Raw genomic sequence first — 24,133 nt, 5'->3', positions numbered from 1 at the left:
ATTGGCAGCCAATGAATGTGCTTACTTTACATTTGCAACTCTATTGTGATGAATAATAGTGATGAGAGTAAACAAGAATTTGGAACCTTTTAATTAAAGTTTTTCTTTAGCAGAATATGGAGACATTCTTCTAAAGCAGTCACTGTAAGATACACAATGTGAAATTCTAAGATTTAATATTATTACTGAGAGTTCATGTTCATATTAACCTAGGACCCCTGATGACTCTCAGGTGTCTTTTCTATGCTTGTACATACACAGGGAATCTAGCCTGGCTGGGCAGAGCTATCTCTAGGGTTCTAAGTAGTTCCCTGCCATATTTAGTGCTCTGCTCTTTCAGTTACCATTCTCCTTAAAAATCTATAGATTTTAATGAAAGCGAGGTCTTCCAATATAAGTGTATTTTCCAAGATTAATTTGATGTTATTTATGTAACATATTACTTATATAAATAAATGAACAGCTGAAAATTATATATATTTAAAAAAATTTCTGATGACATTTCATAACAAGGAAAAACTGTCAAAATAAATAAAATGCCAATTTACATTAACTCAGTACTTAAATGTATTGTTTAAGCACAAACAGCATAAAAATAGAGACCATACTTGAAGACACTGGTTTTTCTAGAAATGATTTTCTAATAAAAGACATAATGCTATTTTTAGAAAAAAAATTTTAAAAAGAAAGTATACTCTTTACCACACACACACAAATTGATGACTGCCAAACAGTCACAGCTCACCATACTTAACCTGTCCTGCATTTTTTGTAATTCACTTTTAATAATCTTTGGAAGATTCTTTAAAAATAAATGCTTAGAAAACTTTGGTAAGTTTTATATTACTAAAGCCATTTAAAATCTAATAAATACAATAAACAATAGAAATAGCTGTTCTGACAGTTACATTAAAATCTTTTTATATAAAAATCTCCACATAAAGGCTTTGCAACATGGACACCAAATATATATTCTTGATTTTAATTAAAAACTCATGATGTATTTAAAACCCTCATGGATGAAGTTGGTACTCTGGTATTTTCCATTTATAAGTTTTAGCAACAAATTAGCTATTTTACTAAACACCTTTGTGAAATGAAAAAACAACAACTGCTGTTTACAAAATTAACCAAAAAAGTGAAATATTTTCAAAGTAATACCTGTTAGGTTCTGGTAAATGTAGGTGTTTATGAATTTTTTTGGATAATTGAAATTTAGTAAATAACCTTGTGCTGTAATTGGTAGGGTTCCTTTCTTTTCCCAGTAGTAATAAGTGAAGAGCTTTTTTTTTTTTTTTTTTTTTTTACTAACTATGCTTATAAAGACTTATCTTGGAAGATGAATATTAAATATCATAAGCTTATGATACTAATCTACTCAAACAATAAAAGTGAACATAGTAAATGAGATCTCAAAACACTAGATATGTTTCTTCATTTAAAAAAAAAACTTTTAATTAAACCATCCAATTTAATGTTTTTATATGGCACTTTAGTTTTGAAGGTAAAGTGATCTAGAGACAGCTGACAAAGAAATTATAACTGCAATTCCTTGGTGAAAATGTTAATGACAGCAAAATATTGTTTAATTAGATGATTGCAGCATCTGGATTAACACTCTTTAAGAGCGATGTTCCTGTGCTTGTCTGCTTCTTCACACTTTACAGACATTTTGTCATCTCTAGGTCATTAGGAAAGAATTTTTAATGATTTTTCTAGAAGCAAGCAGTTCAAGTTACATCTAATTAGATGACAATAATAAGCCCAACACATGCAGTAGCTAAATATATACATAATTAACCAGGGAGGGCTTGTACATCACAGAGAAAAAAAGTGGAAAATGCTAAACAGGAGAAAAAGGTTGGGGTTGAGGAAGTTGTGCTGAATTCATTAGCTGATCATATAGAAAACAACTCAGAAAGCTTTTTAAGAAACCTTCCAAACCTAACAGGATCACTTACATGAAGCTATGTTAGCAGTTACTCTATTTTTTTTTTAATGCCAGATTTTAACACTTTGTTCATAGTCTTATCTAATAAAGTACAAAATGAGGCATAGGCTGTATCTTTTGAAGCATAATAAACAGAAATTAGGTCAACTCTGGAAGTTAGAGGTTGAGCTCACATTTTTAGTCAAACTCGAAGCATCATTGAAAATCTTCCAAAACGTAATGTTCTTTCAGTTCAGTTCAGTTGCTCAGTCGTGTTTGACTCACTGTGACCCCATGAACCGCAAACACCAGGCCTCCCTGTCCATCACCAACTCCTGGAGTCCACCCAAACCCATGTCCATCGAGTCAGCGATGCCATCCAACCATCTCATCCTCTGTCGTCCCCTTCTCCTCCTGTCCTCAATCTTTCCCAGCATCAGGGTTTCTTCAAATGAGTCAGCTCTTTGCATCATGTGGCCAAAGGATTGGAGTTTCAGCTTCAACATCAGTCCTTCCAATATTGGAACACCCAGGACTGAGCTCCTTTAGGATGGACTGGTTGGATCTCCTTGCAGTCCAAGGGACTCTCAAGTCTTCCCCAACACCACAGTTCGAAAGCATCAATTCTTCGGTGCTCAGCTTTCTTTGTAGTCCAACTCTCACATCCATATATGACCACTGGAAAAACTATAGCCTTGACTAGACGGACCTTTGTTGGCAAAGTGATGTCTCTGCTTTTGAATATGGTGTCTAGGTTGGTCATAACTTTCCTTCTAAGGAGTAAGTGTCTTTTAATTTCATGGCTGCAATCACCATCTGCAGTGATTTTGGAACCCAGAAAAATAAAGTCTGATACTGTTTCCACTGTTTCCCCATCTATTTGCCATGAAGTGATGGGACCGGATGCCATGATCTTCGTTTTCTGAATGTTGAGATTTAAGCCAACTTTTTCACTCTCCTCTTTCACTTTCATCAAGAGGCTCTTTAGTTCTTCTTCACTTTCTGCCATAAGGGTGGTGTCATCTGCATATCTAAGGTTATTGACATTTATCCCGGCAATCTTGATTCCAGCTTGTGCTTCCTCCAGCCCAGCGTTTCTCATGATGTACTCGGCATAGAAGTTAAATAAGCAGGGTGACAATATACAGCTTTGACGTCCTCCTTTTCCTATTTGGAAGCAGTCTGTTGTTCCATGTCCAGTTCTAACTGTTGCTTCCTGACCTGCATACAGGTTTCTCAAGAGGCAGGTCAGGTGGTCTGGTATTCCCATCTCTTTCAGAATTTTCCAGTTTATTGTGATCCACACAGTCAAAGGCTTTGGCATAGTCAATAAAGCAGAAAGAGATGTTTTTCTGGAACTCTCTTGCTTTTTCCATGATCCAGCAGATGTTGGCGATTTGATCTCTGGTTCCTCTGCCTTTTCTAAAACCAGCTTGAACATCTGGAAGTTCCCGGTTCATGTATTGCTGAAGCCTGGCTTGGAGAATTTTGAGCATTACTTTACTAGCGTGTGAGATGAGTGCAATTTTGTAGTAGTTTGAGCATTCTTTGGCATTGCCTTTCTTTGGGATTGGAATGAAAACTGACCTTTTCCAGTCCTGTGGCAGCTGCTGAGTTTCCCAAATTTGCTGGCATATTGAGTGCAGCACTTTCACAGCATCATCCTTCAGGATTTGAAATAGCTCAACTGGTATTCCATCACCTCCACAAGCTTTGTTCTTTAAAAATTAATTTCTTTAAAAATTAAAAAAACCTGTTGTTTTAAAATAGTTAAATAAATTTTACAACAGTTCTATATGAGACTTTCATGTAGTTTTAAAGATTATGCTTTCAAATACTATTTAATGAGATGGGAAAAATAAAATGTAAACCTTTAGGTGTAGCAGATTCCTAAAGATTACCACACACAGAAAAATCACCAAAATCTTAAATATGATATTTATGGCTAAACTTAGGACTGATTAAATTTTTAAATTATAATTTTCTATATTTCCATTTTTCTATAGTGTATTTGTTAAATTTATAAACATAACAAAATAAAGGCCATGAAAGCATTTATGGGCCTTTAGGTGACTTTTCAAAACAGTATGTTTTCTGAATATTTGATAAGCTTCTTTTACTATGTGAAGTATTTTTACAAAATGCACATATATAAACTATTTATATGCAATTGTATATATATATACATATGTTACATGAGGGTCTAAAAATCTACATACTGTATTAATACTAGGACACTGCTGCTGTCTGCTTTAGTCTTATTTTTAAAAGACTCTATAATGGAGAAAAGACAAATTGTCCAAGTATGAGAGACCTCAAGAAACGGACAGCAAGAAATGAGTCATAAAATGTAATTCACATTTCATGTTAAAGTTATGGAGAAAAACGGTAAATCTGAGATTGTAAGAGAATTACTAGAATATTTTTTACAGAACATGTGGATTTATTAAGTCACATTGCCCTATATTTTAAAAAACTTGAAGCCAGAAAGGGTTGTTTCATCTTCTCAATCAGTTTCTATTCTGTAACTCTTTTGTTTAATCCAGGAAATTTAAAGAATCCCTCATCCAGTGATTCTAGTGCATTCACATAATAGATTATAAAATCATGCCAACACAGAGTATGAATATTAAATTAGCTCAATTTGATGAGAGTTTACAGAGCAAAACTTTGACTTCATAATCTTATTGGAAAGAAGTGATACAGACATAAAATGTTAAGGGCACATCACCTTAAGTGCCAACATGCATAGCACAGACAGTGCCACAGAAGGTGTGAATGCTATAGGAGATTAAGACAATTATTGTAAAGTATTTCTTTTAAGAATATAGGTGTAACATGGTGGTTCTCCAAATGTGGACACTGGAGCAGTGGCATCGGGATCACCTGGGGACTTATTAGAAATAGAAACTTTTAAGCCCCACCCTAAACCTACTGAATCAGAACCTGTGTTTCAGCAAGCTCTCCAGATGATTCTGAGAACCACTCCATCCTGGATGTGGGGTTGGTGACTGTGTGGCTCGTGTCGTGGCTGGTGGCATTCTCCAGGAGTTGTAATCATCAGAAGAAAGCCCTCTCACCTAAGGTTCTAAGTCTTTCCCAGGAGTCTCCATCCACTGACTGCTAACTGTAGGTAACAAAGGCCTGGCCACCTTGCCTCAGGGCAAGACATCTCTGAAAGGTATCCCAGCTCCTGGTTTCCTGTGGGACCTGCTGAGGCTTTTCCTGAAATTACTCTGGGGCTCAAGTTCTCCTGCTCTGTTCTACTTTCTTCACTCCCCTACAGACACTGATCCCAAGGACACTCTCCAATAAACTTCCTGCAAGCACATTTCTGCCTCAGAGTTTGTTTCTCTGGATCTGAGACCCAACTGAACATGTACCAGGGTCTACATTAGAGATAATACTTTAAGGCCCAGATCTAGTGCTAGCATATCCATATGGACAAAAGTCATGATGGTAAATAAACGTCAGAAGTTCTTTTGATGAAATACAAATTAAAAATGATTGTCTAAGAATCATTAATTTTTTTTTCAGTCTTAAAAGCAGCTATGGATGAAGGCCGATGAGGTAAAAATTGAACAGCACCATGAATATCCTGAGACGGTGAGGTACAGAAGTTGAGTGATGCTCTACAGCTAAACCACCTACATTAGAATCCCGACTTCACTTATTAGTTCTGTGATGTGGGCAAGTTATTTACTTCTCTGTACCTCATCTCCTCAATGGTGAAATGGGGTTAAGGACCAGGGCTATTGTTAGGACTAAATGAGTAAATACACCTAAAACACTTAGGACCACTTAGTGGAAACACTAAAGAAAACACTTAATGGAAAACACTTAGAAGGAAACACTCAGTGTTTGCAACATTATAAATGTCTCAATAAACATTAACTTTTACCATTTTTTTCTGAATGCTGCTATTAATATTAAAGAAGTGTTTAAAAAAGAAATAATAAGACTAAACAAAGAAATAATAAAAATATTTTCCCTGAATCTTGATATTAAGAGTAATTAAAGAAATGTTTAAAGAAGACTATGATAAAATATAAGCCAACCATTTGTTGCCTTTGGGTTACCCAGGAAATTAAATATAATGTGTCAATAAGAACACTGATAAATCTAAAGTTTTAATCAATTGACCTAAGTATTTACTGAACAATAACTATATCCCTAAAACTGTGCAATGAAACAACATGATTATTTAGTAGAACTGTGTTAATCAAAGTGGTCCTGGTACAGTTTAACATCTTTATAGTTCCCTTTATTCTAGGATCCTTTAGAGTCCTGCCTTTAAAGAACTGTGAAAAGTGTTCCATTAAGAAGAGATGAATGCACTGGAAATTAGATGAAAATGGAGTAATGTCTTCATGTTCAGAAGAAAAATGAATTTCATCCCCAAACTATTAATAAAGTATGAGTATAGAATAAAAAAAAAAAGAAGAGATGAATGGATATATATGATATTCTCCACAATTCAGGAAAATAGGCAATTCTAGCTGCTTCTTAATCAAGTACTCAATAGAGGCTTTAGTGAAGTTTCTTTATAAAAGCATCACCCAACTCTTTAATGCTGGGTCAGTTCAGTTCAGTCACATCCAACTCTTTGTGGCCCCACGGACTGCAGCATGCCAGGCCTCCCTGTCAATCACCAAATCCTGCAGCTTGCTCAAACTTATGTCCCTTGAGTCGGTGATGCCATCCAACCATCTCATCCTCTGTCATCCCCTTCTCTTGCCTTCCATCTTTCCTAGCATCAGGGTCTTTTCCAAGAAGTCAGTTCTTCGCATCAGGTGGCCAAAGTATTGGCGTTTCAGCTTCAGCATCAGTCCTTTCAATGAATATTCAGGACTGATTTCCTTTAGGATTTGATCCTTTAGGTTTGATCTCCTTGCAGTCCAAAGGACTATAGAGAGTCTTCTCCAACACCACAGTTCAAAAGCATCAGTTCTTCAGCTTAACTAATGCTGGTGCTCAATATAAACTGGCTCCTCTACTTAGAACTTCAAGACTATAGCAAACGAAGAATTTGCAGGAATACATGCAGGGTGAGTACCTCTGTATGTATTTTATAACTTTTACAGGTTGTCATTCTACTCTTATATGAAGGTTCATTTTATCCACATAATCATCTATGTATGACAAAATCCTTAGAATACATTTAAAGCCCATCTTTTTCTATGAGGCTTCCCTTGATTAGACTAGGTCATACTAATCTCTCACTTCTCTAAATTTTTATTACAGTTAACAACACTTGACTGCATGCTTTCTTGTATGTTCTGTATGCATTCATATGTAAATCTTGTTTTGATAATTAGATCTTAAATGGTTAGTTTGACCAATCATGGTCAAACTTTAAGCATAAGAACCACCTAGAAGGCTCCCTGCAATGCAGAGTGCTGGGCCTCACTTCAAGTTTCTGACTCAGTTGGTTTGAGAAGGGATCTGAAAAATTGCGTCTGTAAGTCCCCAGGTGATACAAATACTGCTGGGTGGGGGACCTACTTTGTAAACCACTAAACTAGAGTATATTACAGTGACTTCTACTTTCTGTATAATGACACTGTGCATTAAATTATTTACTTTTTTTCCCTGCCATACTTGTTACTACAACTGTAATCCAATTTTTGAGCCCACATTTTCTTTTTTCTTGGAATGACTTCTGCTTTACTTTCTAGTGAATGCTTATTCCTATTTCAATTTTCAACTTAAATGTTGCCTATGAGAGAAGCCTATGAAAAGACTACAAGAAACTTTTCCTGTAAGTATATTGCCTTCTGGATTTAAGACTTCAAATGAAAGTGAAAGTCGCATCTGACTTTGCAACCAGAATAACTGGAGTGGGTAGCCGTTCCCTTCTCCAGGGTATCTTCCCAATCCAGGGATTGAACCCAGGTCCCCCACAATGCAGGCGGATTCTTTACCAGTTGAGCCACAAGGGAAGCCTGAGAATGCTGGAGTGGATAGCCTATCCCTTATCCAGCAGATCTTTCTGACCCAGGAATCAAACCGGGATCTCCTGCATTGGAGGTGGATTCTTAACCAGCTGAGCTACCAGGGAAGCCCAATAGCTTTGTATATTTTCTCATTATAATAATTACGACTTTTTGCTGGAATTGCTGGTATACATATCTGTTTTCCTGAGCATACCATGACCCCTTCAAAGGCAGAAACCATGCACTGCTCTCCTCTGAAGTGTTAGTGCCAAACACAGTACATGCCACATAGTAGAAGTGTTCAGAATGATGAACAAGTCGATTTCATATCTAGAGTCCTAAAGGCTCTCCCAATAGCTCTTCCTAACTTTAAGGAATCTGATTTCTGATTCATGTGAAATACAGCTATCAGTTTAATTTTTCTAAAATTTCATATTGCATTGCCTTCTACTACAAAACTATACTGACTCCTAGATTCAGGCTCTTTATAGTCTGGCTGTTAACCAACAGCTCCAGTAGTAGCCAAGCTGTGATACTCATGTCTACTGAACACATAACACATATTCAACTGGCAGAAATTTGTAAAGCTCTGTTCTTTTTTTTTTTTTCCTCCCCAAACACATTCTTAAAATTCATCTGGTTTGCTTAGCTCTTACACCATTCACTATTTATAGCACTTATTCAACACTTAACCATCAGCTGTCTTAAAATGCTCCCTTATGTATATTTCATTCACCCGAGTAGTTGCAATGCTCTGATTCCTAAACGTAAATGTGAAGTTGCTCAGTCGTGTCCAACTCGTCATGACCCCATAGACTGTAGCCCACCAGGGTCCTCTGCCCTGGGGATCCTCCAGGCAAAAATACTGGAGTGGGTAGCCATTTCCTTCTCCAGGGATCTTCCCAACCCAGGGATCGAGCCCGGGTCTCCCATATTGCAGGGAGACTCTTCACCCGCTTTATACTTCTTTTTACTCTATTGTCTAGACTTTCATGTTTAGTTATAATCATATTAAGGAAAATACCCAATACATTCTTTTAAAAGATGCCTGTGGTCTATACATTTTTGATGTCACCAAATAAAACAGACCACAATTATTCAAAAGAAGTTAGGAAGACACTCAAATTCCCCTTACTATCTGTGTGTCCTGGCTCAGAAACCCAAAGATTGTCCCAACCAGAAAGAAAAGCTCTGTCTATACTGCTCAGGGTGGGCTTGCCTGGTGGCTCAGACAGTGAAGAGTCTGCCTGCAGTGCAGGAGGCCTGAGTTTGATCCTTGGGTTGGGAAGATTCCTTGGAGAAGGGAATGGCAACCCACCCCAGTATTCTTGTCTGGGAAATTCCACAGACAGAGGTGCCTGGTGGGCTAGAGTCCACGGGGTCACAAAGAGTTGGAGACCACTGAGCGACTAACACTTTCACTTCATACTGGTCAGGGAAGCTTTTAGACCAGATCATGATGTTATCTCTATCAAGTCTGCAATTTTTCTAGAGTTAGACAGAGAAACTGCCAGAAAGCAACAGGCATGAAGCAGGTAGTGGTGACAGGGGGAACTGTGGACCACACTTTGGGAAATGTAGCTGACATAAGTAAAAGGCAGTGAGAAGGGACAGAGACTAGACGTGTCCTTTAACACAGCCAACTAGATAACACTCCATCCAGGACAGGCAGAGAGAATTCCATTTTAGAACAGCAAAACCTTTTAGGAAAAATGCCATCTCCACTGGAAACTGAACTAGGAGTGAGGCATACCACCACGTCTTTCAGTTTTAATTCCAAAAGCTCCAAAAAGGTATCAGAAACTAGGGGGAAAAGTCATACGCTTATCTATGACATATGATAGACCATGAGTCTTGACAGATCTTTGAAGGATAGATAATAGAGAAACCTAACACAGGGAATATGGAAGAATACCGCAGAAGGAAATAAAAGAGAACTTTATCCTGAAAAATCAGGTAAAGATCCATGTGAAAAGTGAAAGTTGCTCAGTTGTGTCCAACTCTATGACACCATGGACTATAGCCCAACAGGGTCCTCTGTCCATGGAATTCTCCTGGCAAGAGTACTGGAGTGGATTGCCATTTCCTTCTCTAGGGGATCTTTCTGACTCAGGGATCAAACCTGGGTTTCCTGCATTGCAGGAGGATTCTTTTGAGCTACCAGGGAAGCCCCAAAGATCCATGTAGCTGAAAACAATATACTGTATTAATGAGAAGATTTTAATAAAAAGTCAAAACGCATCTTAATATGCAAAAATATATGGACTGCAAAAACAAGTGTTTCATAATAATATGGATTCTGGTAGTAAATTATATTGAAAAAGATAAGCAATGAAGAAGTACATTGAGTGGAAGTTCTTATTTTGCATAGGACTGATTTAAAATGTTGATTCATTTTTTAGTTCAAAGGTAACAGAAATATATTTCAGAAAGTTTTTTTAAAAAATGTAGTTGGTGGGAATGCAAACTAGTTGGTGGGAATGCAAACTAGTACAGCCACTATGGAGAACAGTGTGGAGATTCCTTAAAAAACTGGAAATAGAACTGCCTTATGATCCAGCAATCCCACTGCTGGGCATACACACTGAGAAAACCAGAAGGGAAAGAGACACGAGTACCCCAATGTTCATCGCAGCACTGTTTATAATAGCCAGGACATGGAAGCAACCTAGATGTCCATCAGCAGATGAATGGATAAGAAAGCTGTGGTACATATACACAATTGAGTATTACTCAGCCATTAAAAAGAATACATTTGAATCAGTTCTAATGAGGTGGATGAAACTGGAGCCTATTATACAGAGTGAAGTAAGCCAGAAAGAAAAACACCAATACAGTATACTAACGCATATATATGGAATTTAGAAAGATGGTAACAATAACCCTGTGTACGAGACAGCAAAAGAGACACTGATGTATAGAACAGTCTTATGGACTCTGTGGGAGAGGGAGAGGGTGGGAAGATTTGGGAGAATGGCATTGAAACATGTAAAATATCATGTATGAAATGAGTTGCCAGTCCAGGTTCGATGCACGATACTGGATGCTTGGGGCTGGTGCACTGGGACGACCCAGAGGGATGGAATGGGGAGGGAGGAGGGAGGAGGGTTCAGGATGGGGAACACATGTAAACCTGTGGCGGATTCATTTTGATATTTGGCAAATCTAATACAGTTATGTAAAGTTTAAAAATAAAATAAAATTAAAAAAAAAAAAAAAAAGGAAAAAAAAAAAAAAATGTAAACATATCAGTATCAATTCTCTAGGAGAAGCAGTAACAAAAAGCTTATGTTATAAATCTGTAAAAAAAGTAGGCAGAAATTTATTTAAATGGCCAAAGAAAAACAAAACAGCGGGGAAAGCAAGAAAATATTACAAGCAATAGTATAGGACAAGATGATATAAGACTAAACATATCAGTTGTTAAAACATATGCAAAGAAATATCAAACATGGCTACTAAAAGATTTAAAGTCCAAGATAAAGTTAAAACTTGAAATTTCACCTATGGTCTAAGACAGGAGGTTGGCAGATTTGATATTCTATCCTTTTTTACTTTGGCAATGATACTTATGTTACATCATGCTGTTTACCTAAATATACTAATGAAATTAGGTTTTTTACATTTTAGATGTTTAAGTTCATTCTACTCTCTATATGTATATAATATGTATTAATTAAATAGTATAACATATTTCCTTTATTTTTGAGTAAGTAAATAGGTTTTTTAAAAGATATATACATTGTACAGACTATTATGTGAATATATATAAATATGTCATGAAGATATGTCTATATAATGGTTATGTGTGTATAAAGTATACAATAAGAATTAATATATGTAATAAAACAGTTCTTTGGTTGTACCCCTAGCATCCTATTTAACAAAGGCATTAATACTATAATATGTAGTAAATGATTAAAATGCAAAACCATTTTAAACAACTATTTATCCCTTTATGTCAACAAATTGAGTTATTTTGTCTATTTAATACATATCTATATCATCCATATTTAATATAAGCCTATAGCATTCATATTATACACATATAATAGATTATAAAAGAGCTATACTACACAGTTATCCTTTTAAGCAGTGATTCAGAGAATAGGGCTCTAAATCCACAGTTCTGAGCATTCATTCACACAAAAAGAATAATCATATACATATGCTGCTGCTGCTAAGTCGCTTCAGTCGTGTCCGACTCTGTGCGACCCAATAGACGGCAGCCCACCAGGCTCCCCCGCCCTGGGATTCTCCAGGCAAGAACACTGGAGCGGGTTGCCATTTCCTTCTCCAATGCATGAAAGTGCAAAGTGAAAGTGAAGTCGCAGAGTCTTGTCCGACTCTTAGTGAGCCCATGGACTGCAGCCTACCAGGTTCCTCCATCCATGGGATTTTCCAGGCAACTGCATAGTTATTTAAATTTATCTTATTGTAAAAAAAAAAGTTTTTGTAGAACCTGATTTACAGAAGCAAACTCTTTGTAATTCAACATGAATAAGGGCTTTGGAGCCTAACTTAAGAAAAAAAGAAACAGGTACTTAAATCTCATAGACATACTCAGCCACTGATGACCACTGATTTAGCAGAAAAATAAAACCACTACCCTCTGTTAATTTACAATGGTATTGTTAAAGTTGATGGCAGTTACTCATCATTCAGAAATGCAATCTGATTTTATATTTTCATTTGAAGATTTTTAAGGAAAAAAACATGTTGTAACCCAATCATGCCACAATCCAGGTGACATCTGTACTAGGCAGAATCCTGTTGTTATTCTCCTGTCTAGCTGCTACTGATGAGAATGACAAAGTAGTGAAATTACATTTTCCCATTATTATTTCCAGACACTCTCTGGCAATGGTTTGTTGACTCTAATAAACCTTCAGACAAAGCTGTCAGCAAAGGAAATGGCTGAAGGAGAGTAAGGAAAAGCCCCTTCAACAATAAAATGCAACTAAACCTTAGTGCTAGCTGGTATAGCTTCTGATAGCAATCTAATGTGAGTGCTTCAATATTTATTCTGATGCTGTATTTGAATCCCAAGGAGAACAATGTATTCCATCAAGTCACATTATCGAGGATTTTGATGAACATAAACATATTATGAGATTAAAGAATGAGATGTCTTACCTGCTATAGTATTAAGAAACATCAAATATTCGAAGTTTGAAATTTCCCTTCTTTGCCAGCGCTGAGTCATGTTGGAAGATTTATAAAGCTGTCGAGGAGTGGCCAGTGATATCCTCCTAGCAATTAAGCAAATTATAACAATTTCTTTAAACTCATTACCTTTATAACTCAAATAATAACTAATATATGGATTTGATATAATTTGATATATGGTGTATCCTTCTTAGATAAATTACAAAAAACATTTTATAGAATTAGCAATATTTGAAAAAATCTATTACAGAGAAGATACACATATTTATTTAGAATAAATCAATATGAAAGCACCTATTTGTATAACATTGCTCCAAGTGGATATTTTACAAGTCAACAAGAACAAAAAAGGCGAAACTGTACTCAAAATAAGTCAAAGTAGCTTTTAAACAACACAGCAAACTTACCCCATGCTAAGATGCTAGGTAGATGGTCAGGTAGCAGCTTATAAGCATTTGACTCAAACCTTATATAATAATGACCCCACTGAACTTTTTAAGCCTGTCTCCCCACAGAGTGTGCACATGAGCACAGCCTCTAACCACATGACACATAATCCTCTAGAAGGTCAAAAGCAAACAACTGAGAACTTTGAAAATAAAGGAATATCTTTGAAAATATAGGAATAGAAGAAGGAACATAAGAATATCTTAAGAGAGTAAGTCAGGAGAATTTATGTAAATTATGAACCTTTGAAGGGATGTGTTTCTCTAAAAGCTGACTGATTTTGTGAAAGCATGATAAGGCTGAGTTTCTAAAACAATCACCACTTAACAAAGAAGTTCCCAAACGTTTTGAATTTATGCCACCTTTAGTGTCTCAGGAATTTTTTCCTGGTTCCCCTAGCCCAAGAGAAACATCTAACAGTTCTCCTTATTGAGTAGTTAGAAATAACTTAACACTTGAGCCATAACAACGTAGTAGCTGTCTGAGAATACAATATTCAAAAATTGAAAGAAAAATAGTATTTTATTTCCTTCTTAAATAACCACAATTACTTACTAAAGGGGTGCAGTGCACACCTGTTGGGCACTGTACAGCTTCTTAAACCTGGGAATCATACCTGACACTACCATTTTCATTTCCTGTCCCACATGAATTTTCATGGAGTGACTGTTCTGTTTTTAAACCACAGCAACCCCTGAAAATTCGTTTCACAAAGCTAAGATGTCATCAAAAAGAATACAAGAATGCAGTGCCATCAAATGTTGAAGATTAAAACTAAGTTGAGCTGAGTTCGTGCAGCATTTGATACATGCTGCTGTATTTCCCTTAGAGAAGGCAATGGCACCCCACTCCAGCACTCTTGCCTGGAAAATCCCATGGACGGAGGAGCCTGGTAGGCTGCAGTCCATGGGCTCGTTAAGTCGGACAAGACTCAGCGACTTCACTTTCACTTTTCACTTTCATGCACTGGAGAAGGAAATGGCAACCCACTCCAGTGTTCTTGCCTGGAGAATCCCAGGGACGGGGGAGCCTGGTGGGCTGCCGTCTATAGGGTCGCAGCAGCAGCAGCAGCAGCTGTATTTCCCTAAAAAAACGTAAAATGCCCTGCAGTAGGCCTGAGATTTCATTGTGATATCTGAGGGCTCCATGGTGGGAGCTGCGGACCTAAGACTATTTTTATCTCACATGTTTTATTATCATGTTTACATTCACATGAGATCTTAATAACCATGGCAAGAGCTAAGACATATTTTGCTCTTTAGTTGCTAAGTCATGTCCAACTTTTTGTGACCCCATGGACTGTAGTCAGCCAAGTTCTGTTCGTGGGATTTCCCAGGCAAGAATACTGGAGTGTGTTTCCATTTCCTTCTCCAGGGGATCTTCCTAACCCAGGGACTGAACCTGTGTCTCCTGCACTGGCAGGTGGATTTCTTACCACTGAGCCACCAGAGAAACCCAAGATATAAGGGTTGAAGAAAAGGAAGGAGGAAGAAAGAATGGGAATAAACTCGGTGTGTCAAATTTAAGAATTTAAAAAATAATTATGTCTAACTCAATGCTTAAAATGTTAACTTAATATTTTGTAGCAGCCTGGTCACATATTAACATTTTTGGAGCTTTCCTAGTTATATATACTTGAGATAATAGATCCTAAGGATTCCATAAGAACTATATAATCCTAATTGCAATGGTCAGGGGAATATATATTTCATACTTAAATACTATATCTTAGTACACTTTTCAATTAACTGGCAATATGATTTTCACAGGGCTACTAATAGGGCTTCCAGATTTTAAGTCATTCCAGCACCACTATTCAAAAATTTTCCAGGCCAGATACTTTCACTTACACAATTATCTTTGTTATAAATTTTAGCCTTGATCCTGGATTTGTCATAGCAACATGCTAAAATATTTTCTGAATTATCAATTAATAAACTATATTGATCCAATTTTTATTTGCCACTATTATAATTATGTGCTTAGTCCAACTTTCACTGTATTACTATTGTAATCATATTCTTGCTAATCTGACTACAACTATTACCAGCAGTATGCTTAGTCTGGTAAAAGCAAAGTATAGAATAAAGTTGTAAATTTATTTGTTGACATTTTAAACCTAGAAAATTTAAGAAGAAAACTGCTGATATGGAAATAATCCTGAGCACCAAAAACACTCAAAAACCAAGACCTAACAAATTGTGATAAGGATAAATAATGGGACTCATGGGAGAAGGTTATCATGTCATTCTTAGAGTATGAAGTTGTGAAGAAAAATACAGGCATACGAAATGAATTTAGAAAATCTGATTACTATTAGCAAGTTCATGGGAAGGACCAGTTTTTCCTGTTTACTGCTCTCTCTTTTCTACTTAAACTCGCTGAGAGCAGGAACTATGTTATACATACTGTTACATCCTTAGCATTTAACAATACTTGAACTAGAGTGGGGTCTAAACCAAATCACTTGAGTTATTGGATTTCTAGCCCTCAAAAAAATAATGGATAAAGACAGATGAAATTCAAAAAATAAATACATAAATTCAATCATAAGAAGAAGCAAAATGGTAAACAGTAAATCAATAGGGCTATTAAAAATATCCTAAAAACATTTAGACATTTGAATGAGTATAGTTGGTACATATTTGGGCTACACAAAAATGCTTTTACAACTGGGGAATAAGAAGTAGATAAAATTGCCTTCTGGAAAAAAATACTAAGTACTATAACAAATGGTGACCATTTAAAATCATTAACTCTATATATGCAACAAGGTATATTCTTAGTAAGTAAAGAATCTAACTATACTCAACATTTATTGATTATAATGACCGCCTGAATAGAAAATAGCAATACATTAACCAAACAATGGCAATCAGTATGGAGTCTAGATAACGGACAAATTCTTTGTCAGTATTTTTCTATCATTATGCATGGGGTAAGGGTATTGCTCTTTTGACTAATGTGGACCACTTTGATAGATGACACCAAATAGAAATTAAGAGAGTGGGCTATGATCTTGGGCAAGATAAGTAACTTATCTAAACCAAAAACTTCCTATCTGTAATATGGGATAAGAACTCCATTAAGGAACTTCCTTGTCCATCTGGTGGTTAAGGCTCCATGTTGCTGCTTCAAGGGGCAACCATTTGGTCACTGGTGGAGGAACTTAATATCCCTCATGCCACATGTATGGCAAAAAAGAAAGAAAGAAAGAAAAAAATTAAAGAAATCCATTAAGAATCCCCATGGTTTTAAGAATTAAGGGCTGAGTGCCCCTCTGCCACATGAGGACACATGGACAGGATGACCATCTATGAACCTGGAGTTGGGCCATCAGCAGACACCAAATCTGCTAGTGATCCTGGACTTTCTATCCTCCAGAACTGCCAGAAGTAAGTGTCTGCTGTTTATAAGCTAAAAACTAATGCCTATAAACTTGAACACAAAGTATAGTCCCTGGGACTTAGAAAGTGCTCAGCAAATGAGACATGCATGTAAACTAAAAGGGTGTTCATTAGGCTCTGCTCAGTTCAGTTCAGTCATATCCAACTCTTTGTGACACCATGGACTGCAGCACGCCAGGCTTCCCTGTCCATCACCAACTCCCGGAGCTTGCTCAAACTCATGTCCATCAAGTTGGTGATGCCATCCAACCATCTCATCCTCTGTCATCCCCTTCTCCTGCCTTCAATCTTTCCCAGAATCATGGTCTTTTCTGCTAGCTTTATGGAAATATTCCTTTTGTTCTAAATCTTTGCAATGTGATCTCTTTGGTGGGCTTGCCCAAGAAGTGGCATAAGTGATACATGAAGTCGATTTTCTGGCAGTATACCTGCCTTTGAGTTTGATCATTTTTGTCTGTTTGCTTCTAAAGCAGTCTCCTTGGGGCTTAGTTTAGGGTATATTCCCTAGTGTTTGATAAGTGAAAGTGAAGTCGCTCAGTCGTGTCCAACTCTTTTGCGACCCCATGGACTGTAGCCTACCAGGCTCCTCAGTCCATGGAATTTTCCAGGCAAGAGTACTGGAGTGGGTTGCCATTTCCTTCTCCAGGGGATCTTCCTGACTCAGGGACTGAACCTGGGTCTCCTGCGTTGTGGTCAGACACTTCACCATCTGAGCCACCAGGGAAGCCCTTGAAGCGTTTCATAAACTCTGCTTTAAACTGACAAACTGCTACTGCTAAGTCACTTCAGTCGTGTCTGACTCTGTGCAACCCCATAGATGTCAGCCCACCAGGCTCCTCCGCCCCTGGGATTCTCCAGGCAAGAACACTGGAGTGGGTTGCCATTTCCTTCTCCAATGCATGAAAGAGAAAAGTGAAAGTGAAGTTGCTCAGGTCGTGTCTGACTCTTAGCGACCCCATGGACCACAGCCTACCAGGCCCCTCCATCCATGGGATTTTCCAGGCAATAGTACTGGAGTGGGGTGCCATTGCCTTCTCCGAAACTGACAAAACCTGATGTCAAAGAAACAAAGTAAAGAATGGATCCCTTGGTGATTTTACCAAGATACTCTCAGCTGGAAGACTTCTATTTGTAGGAGTCAGACATCATCCCTTCCCTTTGACAATTTTCTAAATGTAATAGGATCTTACATATCATACACTCTTTGTAGGTGTCTGTATGTATATCTGTTTACCTACTCACCCAGCTCCCTACCTCCTTACCTACCTACCATCTATATCTATGTGTGCATGTCCACATGCATGTGTATAGTGTATATGTGTGTTCACAGTCCACAAAGTGCATTCATTTTATGGTCTCAGGACATTTGTTGAAATATCTTTCATAAAATACTGTGCCCATTTTATAGCAGATGAGAACTTCAGTCTTCTTGCTTCATGTTATTCATTCTTTCAACATATAGGTACTGAGTTCCTACAATCATATCAGACCCTATCATTGTTACCCAGCCAGTAAGTGGCAGATCTGAGCCTTGATTCAATGTTCTGCCAACCTCCATCTGCTACCTCCAAGGCTAAATATCACAGGAAATAAACAAAACTGAACTTACGAGTATTTTATTGGGAAACTTAATGAGTTGAGTCTTTGGGGGGAACACAAAAGGGGCAACAAAAAAGTGTCTTCAGATAGAATCTCCAGTTACTAAACATATGTTTTGTTTCCAGTTTTTCCATCAAGAGGAAAAGCATTCCAAAAATCTGAGACTAAATGTGGTTGAAAGGAAAATTATACTCATAAGAAATAAGGAATATAGTAAAAGAGTTTCTGGTTGTTTTAAATGATTTCAGGTCCTGAAAAGTAGAAGAATACCAAAAGAAATCAGAAAACTCTACTGGTAATCTTTGAAGAATCATGGTCATTGAGAAATATGCCAGGAGGCAGATGATTATTCTTTAAAAGGAAAAAGTTAGGCCTATTTGTGAGTTCTTAATGTCAATTCCTGGAAAAATCCTTGACTTGATGATTAAACAATTTGTAGGTACTTGCGAAAGGAAGTAGTGATTACTAAGAGCTTAGATTCAGTACGAATAAACCTTGCAAAACTAACGTCATTTTTTTTTGCTAGATTAAATGCATTTTTCTTTTGACCTGTATTTTATATAAGTACTTCATTGTCTACTAATGTCTTAAGTGAATTTTGTTGTTCAAAACAGCAAATATCCTGAGCATGTGCATACATGTCTGCGAATTGGTTTTACACTATAAGCTTAACATGGGAATAGAGACTTTGTAATGTAGGGTAATTCTAGTTGAGTAGCACTTAAAAGCGCCTTTGCAATTAGGCAGTGTGCTAGGTATTGTAGATTAAAAGATAAATAAGACACAGTTCCTGTCTTTTAAATGTCTGTAGCCTATTTAAGGGGAAGGTAGACAAAGACTGGTTTTCCTTTCCATGCATGCAGTGCTCTGGAATAACTCCCAGGCACTTAATGATCTACACGGAAGACACTGTTGCTTGTCTGCCCAAAGCCGATTATTCTCTTTCTTCCTTAACAACACAAAGTGTATTTTTTTCAGATAGGAAGTGGCAGGGAGTTCAGAGGTATATTTTTCCTTGACTTGTAGGGGATGATTTGGTTTCACATTCAGTGTTCAGTGATTGTTTGAGGGGCAGGAAGGTGACTCCATTCTGGGCAAAGGGACTTCTAAATATATTCCATTCTAAAACACAGAATTTCAAGAAGTCCTTTGTGTCCTTCTCGTACTTGAATGCAGTTGTATGAAGATGTGGTATTCGGAGCAGTAGTGGGTATTTTGTGAACATGAGGCCAACTTAGAGTCCTGACGTTACTGAACCTCCGAGCCAATACTGGCAACTCCTTTTTTTATGTTTTATATTTTTATTTATACATATATTTATTTTTGGCTGTACCGGGTCTTCCCTGTTGCTTTTCTCTCGTTGTGTGTGGGGACTACTCTCCAGGTGTGGTTTGTGGGCCTCTCACTGTGGTGCCTTCTCCTGTTGCAGAGCACAGGCTCTAGGCACGCAGACTTCAGGAGCTGCAGCACAGGCTCAGCATTATGGCTCACAGGCTTTAGAGCACAGGCGCAGTAGTCGTCGTGCACGGGCTTAGTTGCTCCATGGCGTGTGGGGTCTTCCTGGATCAGGGATCAAATTTGTGCCTTCTACACTGGCAGGTGGATTCTTTACCACTGAGCCACCAGGGGATCCCCTGGAAACTTCTTTTTAATTCCACCTCTTTAATAAAACAAACCTCCCACAACCAAAACCCTATTGGTTAAACCACATTTAGTCAGTTATTCAGTTACTCGCAGCCAAAACCAACTAATTGATATTAGTGACACACATAATTACTGACCATGTTTTCTACACAGAGCAGTATCTTTGACGAAGTAAGATTTCAAAATAATGCATTTAAAATACAAAGATGAAAGATTCAGGAAATGATTATAACTACACCATAATGAATGACTCTTAATCTCAATAAACCCTAAGAGTTTTATTACTGTAATGAAGAAGTCTTTTTACACAACTTTTATAAAAAACTATATGTTATTACATAACAGTTAATCAGAAACATCATGAGGCTTTTGGTATGTCTTTCATAAGATCTTCAGCAAAAATGTCTTAACATGCTTACTATAAGATGCAATCAACTTTCTTACTTTGTCATTTAAATAAAATTATGTTAAATAAAATTATGCCCTATTCTGTCATTCTTAAAATAGCTGTTTTCATAACCTCTTTCCCTACAAATGACCTGCAGAGGAAGACAATTCCTAGGTTTTCAAAATAATTACAATGGCATAACTCTATTCAGATTTTTGTTGTATTTAGATGGAAATATGTTAGCAAACCATAGATAATGTGTAATATGATATAATTACCTGGCTTGTGGCAAACCATAGCTGGTCCCTACTCCAACCCGAGGCAAGCTATAGACGACTTTTTTTACTGTTGCTTGATCAGGGAAATTAAACATAACTGAAGCTGTGGCAAGAAGAAAAAACATGATTTAGAAAACCACAGGAGAGCTAACCATCAATTTCAGAAATCATTTTTCAAGTGTCTTTCATGATTTATTTGTAAAGGTAATGAATCTTCATGGAAATTAGATTTCCTTATAAGTTTATCCTAGGATTAACATTTTCAAACAAATACATTCTTTTTTAATTTTTATTTTTGCATTAGCAGCAGCATATCAAAGAAAGAAATACAATGCAAAAAATCAAGTCAGTGTCACATCATGTCAATCATTAACATTCAAATATGAGCAGCACATTTTTTTTTAAATATTTAAGGAGACTTACTTCGGTTTGCCATAAACACTTCCAAAGCAGTATTTTGTAGAAGATAACGTCTTGAAAATACAGCTCGTATCTCGCTGAACATCCATTTTCCATGAAGTCCCTCAGTGTACGCAAGGACCTAAAATACACAGTTTGAAGGGAAGGGTCAGTCAGTGGAATATGTGTCTCAGATTTAGTCTGACAATACCTTAGTGCTGTATAAAAGTCAGTAAATTAGGGCTTATCTTCCTGAATTCATGATGTATCACAATACTGTCAATCATTTGATTCTGTATATTTACAAAATTTCTACCTCTCTAAATTTTTTGTACCTGGCTCATGTAGAAATGAAGGAACAAAGGAACAGAAAAGTTGTAAGTTCAAGGTGACCCTGTGACAAAACAGAAAATGTGTTATGCCTTGGTGGTCTTATATACGATCGGTTAGACCAGGTGGCTGGATATATATGGTTGGTACTTTTCCAATGCCATTTTTCCTCCTTAATGGAAAACCATTTAGTCCTCAAAGTGGTCAACCCCAAGCAAGGGTTCATGATTGGTCTAAGCCTGAGGTCAATGAACATTTCTGGTAAAAGGTGAAATAGTAAAAATTTTTAGGACTTGCAGGTCACCTGTCCTTCTCACAACTATTCAACTTTGCCATTGTGGTAGGAAAGCAGTCCCAGACAATGTGTAACTAGGTGGGCATGACTCTGTTCCAACAAAACTTTATTTGCAACAATGGCCTGAATTTGTTCCTGAGGCCAGAATTTGTCTGACCTTTGATCTAAGATAGTGATGATAAAGTCATCCTTGCTTTGTCCAAATTCCCTTGCAACTGTAAGTAAGGACATGTGACCCAGAACTGGCTAATGAGAATGAAACCAGTCATTTGGGGATATTCCAGAAAAGCTGATAAAAGGTGTCATATGTAGCTGGCATACTTCTATCTCCTCCTTACTTGAATGGAGATGTAATGGCAGAAACTATAGAAGCAATTGTGTAGCCATTAGAGGAAGGCCAAGGGAATCCCAGCGAGGCTGACCATAATACTAAGTTGCTGAAACATTCTCAGCAACTATCCATATGTGGACTTCTTGTTTCATGATACAGATAAATTCACATTTGATTATTCTGCTGCAGTCAAATCTGCAATAAACACATTTTTGGAGTTAACAGAGATAGAGAAGGACAGGAAAGTCTGGCATGCTGCAGTTCATGGGGTCACAAAGAGTCAGATACAACTTAGTGACTGAATAACAACAAAATGAGTATAATCTCAGAAACAAGAAGAGATCTTTCCATGAGAGCTATGATGGCACCTTTATACTAAAAGTGGTATGCCAGGAGGATGGGTGATTTTATGTCTACATATATTATATTAGACTTTATATATATTAGTGTGTGTATATGCATACACACATTAATATTTTTATTTTTCTCTTTGAGGACCATGATTTAATGGATATTGAACCTAGTATTATTTTCCATTAATCATATTATAAGTTTATTTTATTGAATATCTTTAGCAGGTATTCAATAAAATACCTTTTATTGATATCTATGGCTCACACACATAGAAGTTGGGTTGAGTCTAAGTGCTTCATGTAAAACTGCCTTACCAACTGTGCCAGTTAGTCAATGACTGGCCCTCGGCTCTGGAGTCACCCTTAATTGCTTATCATGTGAAAATGAATCTGTGCCCTTAATTTTTCCTTTGGTAGCCAGGAGTATGTTGAGGTCCATCAGGCAAGGACTCTGAAGAGATGATGCTGAGGCAAGGGGTTTTTCTTCCCCATTCTGTATGTGCACCTAGCAGGTCTCTGCAGAGTGTGGGCTTCTCCAGGGCCTGGCTCCTGCAGTGTGTGATGGCCAATAGCACCCAGTGACTAGAAGTTTTTTCCAGTACTTCAGTGCCCCAGGTACTTTTATAGCAACGTGCTCTGATGAGAACCCTCCTATAAGGAGCTTCACGAATCCCTAGAGGGTGGTTTTCTGGAAAGTTCCAAAAGACAGAGCACCAAGCTCCCCCAGCAGGGCACCAGAGTGACTTGGTACCATGAAGGGCGCTATAAGCCATGCCCTCCCTACCTAAGTCAGGGGCCCCTGCTTGGGTTCAATGTCAGCTCAAAATACAGTGGCTGCTCCTCATGTATTCTGTTCCTATGTTCTTTAGAGTTCTTTTTATTTCTTACTAACTTGTTTCTCCAAAATTCTACCAGAATTTATATTATAATTATTTCTATGTTATAGTGTTTATAAATTATAACACTTTCCCTCTTCAAATTGCTATGTGGCTTCTTTCTCTTGACTGGTTACAAACTGATATAGGAACTCAATCAGTTCTCCTCCAGGCTGGGACCACAACAGTCCTCAGGGGCCCTCAGGGACCCTTGGGAGAAAGAAAAAGGAAACTGAGATAATCAGAGGAACTCAATAAAGCCTGGAGGTGAAGAGTAAAAGGAGACAGAATAAAATTAAATTATTTTGCTAGCAAGTAATAAACAGCTTAGGCTTCCATGGAGGCTCAGTGGAAAAGAATGTGCCTACCAATGTAGCAGTCATGGGTTTGATCCCTGGGTTGGGAAGATCCCCTGGAGAAGGAAATGGCACCCACTCTAGTATTCTTCCCTGGAAAATTCCGTGGACAGAGGAGACTGGCAGGCTACAGTCCACGGGGTCACAAAGAGTCGGATATGACTGAGCAACTAAATTAACATCAACAACCATAAACAGCTCAGGAGGCAAATTCCAGAAGATAGATCCGAAGTTCCAAGCTGTTTTGAACAAGGACAGCATCATCTGAATAAGCGGTACAGCCCCCATTCAGAGAAGCCAAGGAAAAGAAAATTTTCCTTTACAGTCACTGACGTTATAGTTAAGCTTTTGAAATCCTTAAAAGGGGCTGATAAAAGACAGTGCTCTGAGGCATTC

At 37.4% G+C, this 24,133-nt stretch overlaps 1 protein-coding gene across 9 annotated transcripts in view; it reads right to left on the bottom strand.

The window, feature by feature from the left end:
- NBEA (neurobeachin) overlaps positions 1-24,133 on the bottom strand; it is a 656,478-nt gene that overhangs the window by 107,788 nt on the left and 524,557 nt on the right. For all 9 annotated transcript variants that reach the window (XM_025263201.3, XM_044927359.2, XM_025263205.3 and 6 more), the window contains 3 exons: positions 21,222-21,339; positions 20,799-20,901; positions 13,003-13,118 (listed from right to left, as the gene is read on the bottom strand). In XM_025263201.3, the coding sequence (XP_025118986.2) occupies positions 13,003-13,118; positions 20,799-20,901; positions 21,222-21,339 (337 nt within the window). The remainder of the gene's footprint in view (positions 1-13,002; positions 13,119-20,798; positions 20,902-21,221; positions 21,340-24,133) is intronic.

This window comes from Bubalus bubalis, chromosome 13 (assembly GCF_019923935.1).
Source record: "Bubalus bubalis isolate 160015118507 breed Murrah chromosome 13, NDDB_SH_1, whole genome shotgun sequence".
Taxonomy (NCBI): Eukaryota; Metazoa; Chordata; class Mammalia; order Artiodactyla; family Bovidae; genus Bubalus; species Bubalus bubalis.
This window is presented reverse-complemented; position numbering and strand designations above follow the sequence as displayed.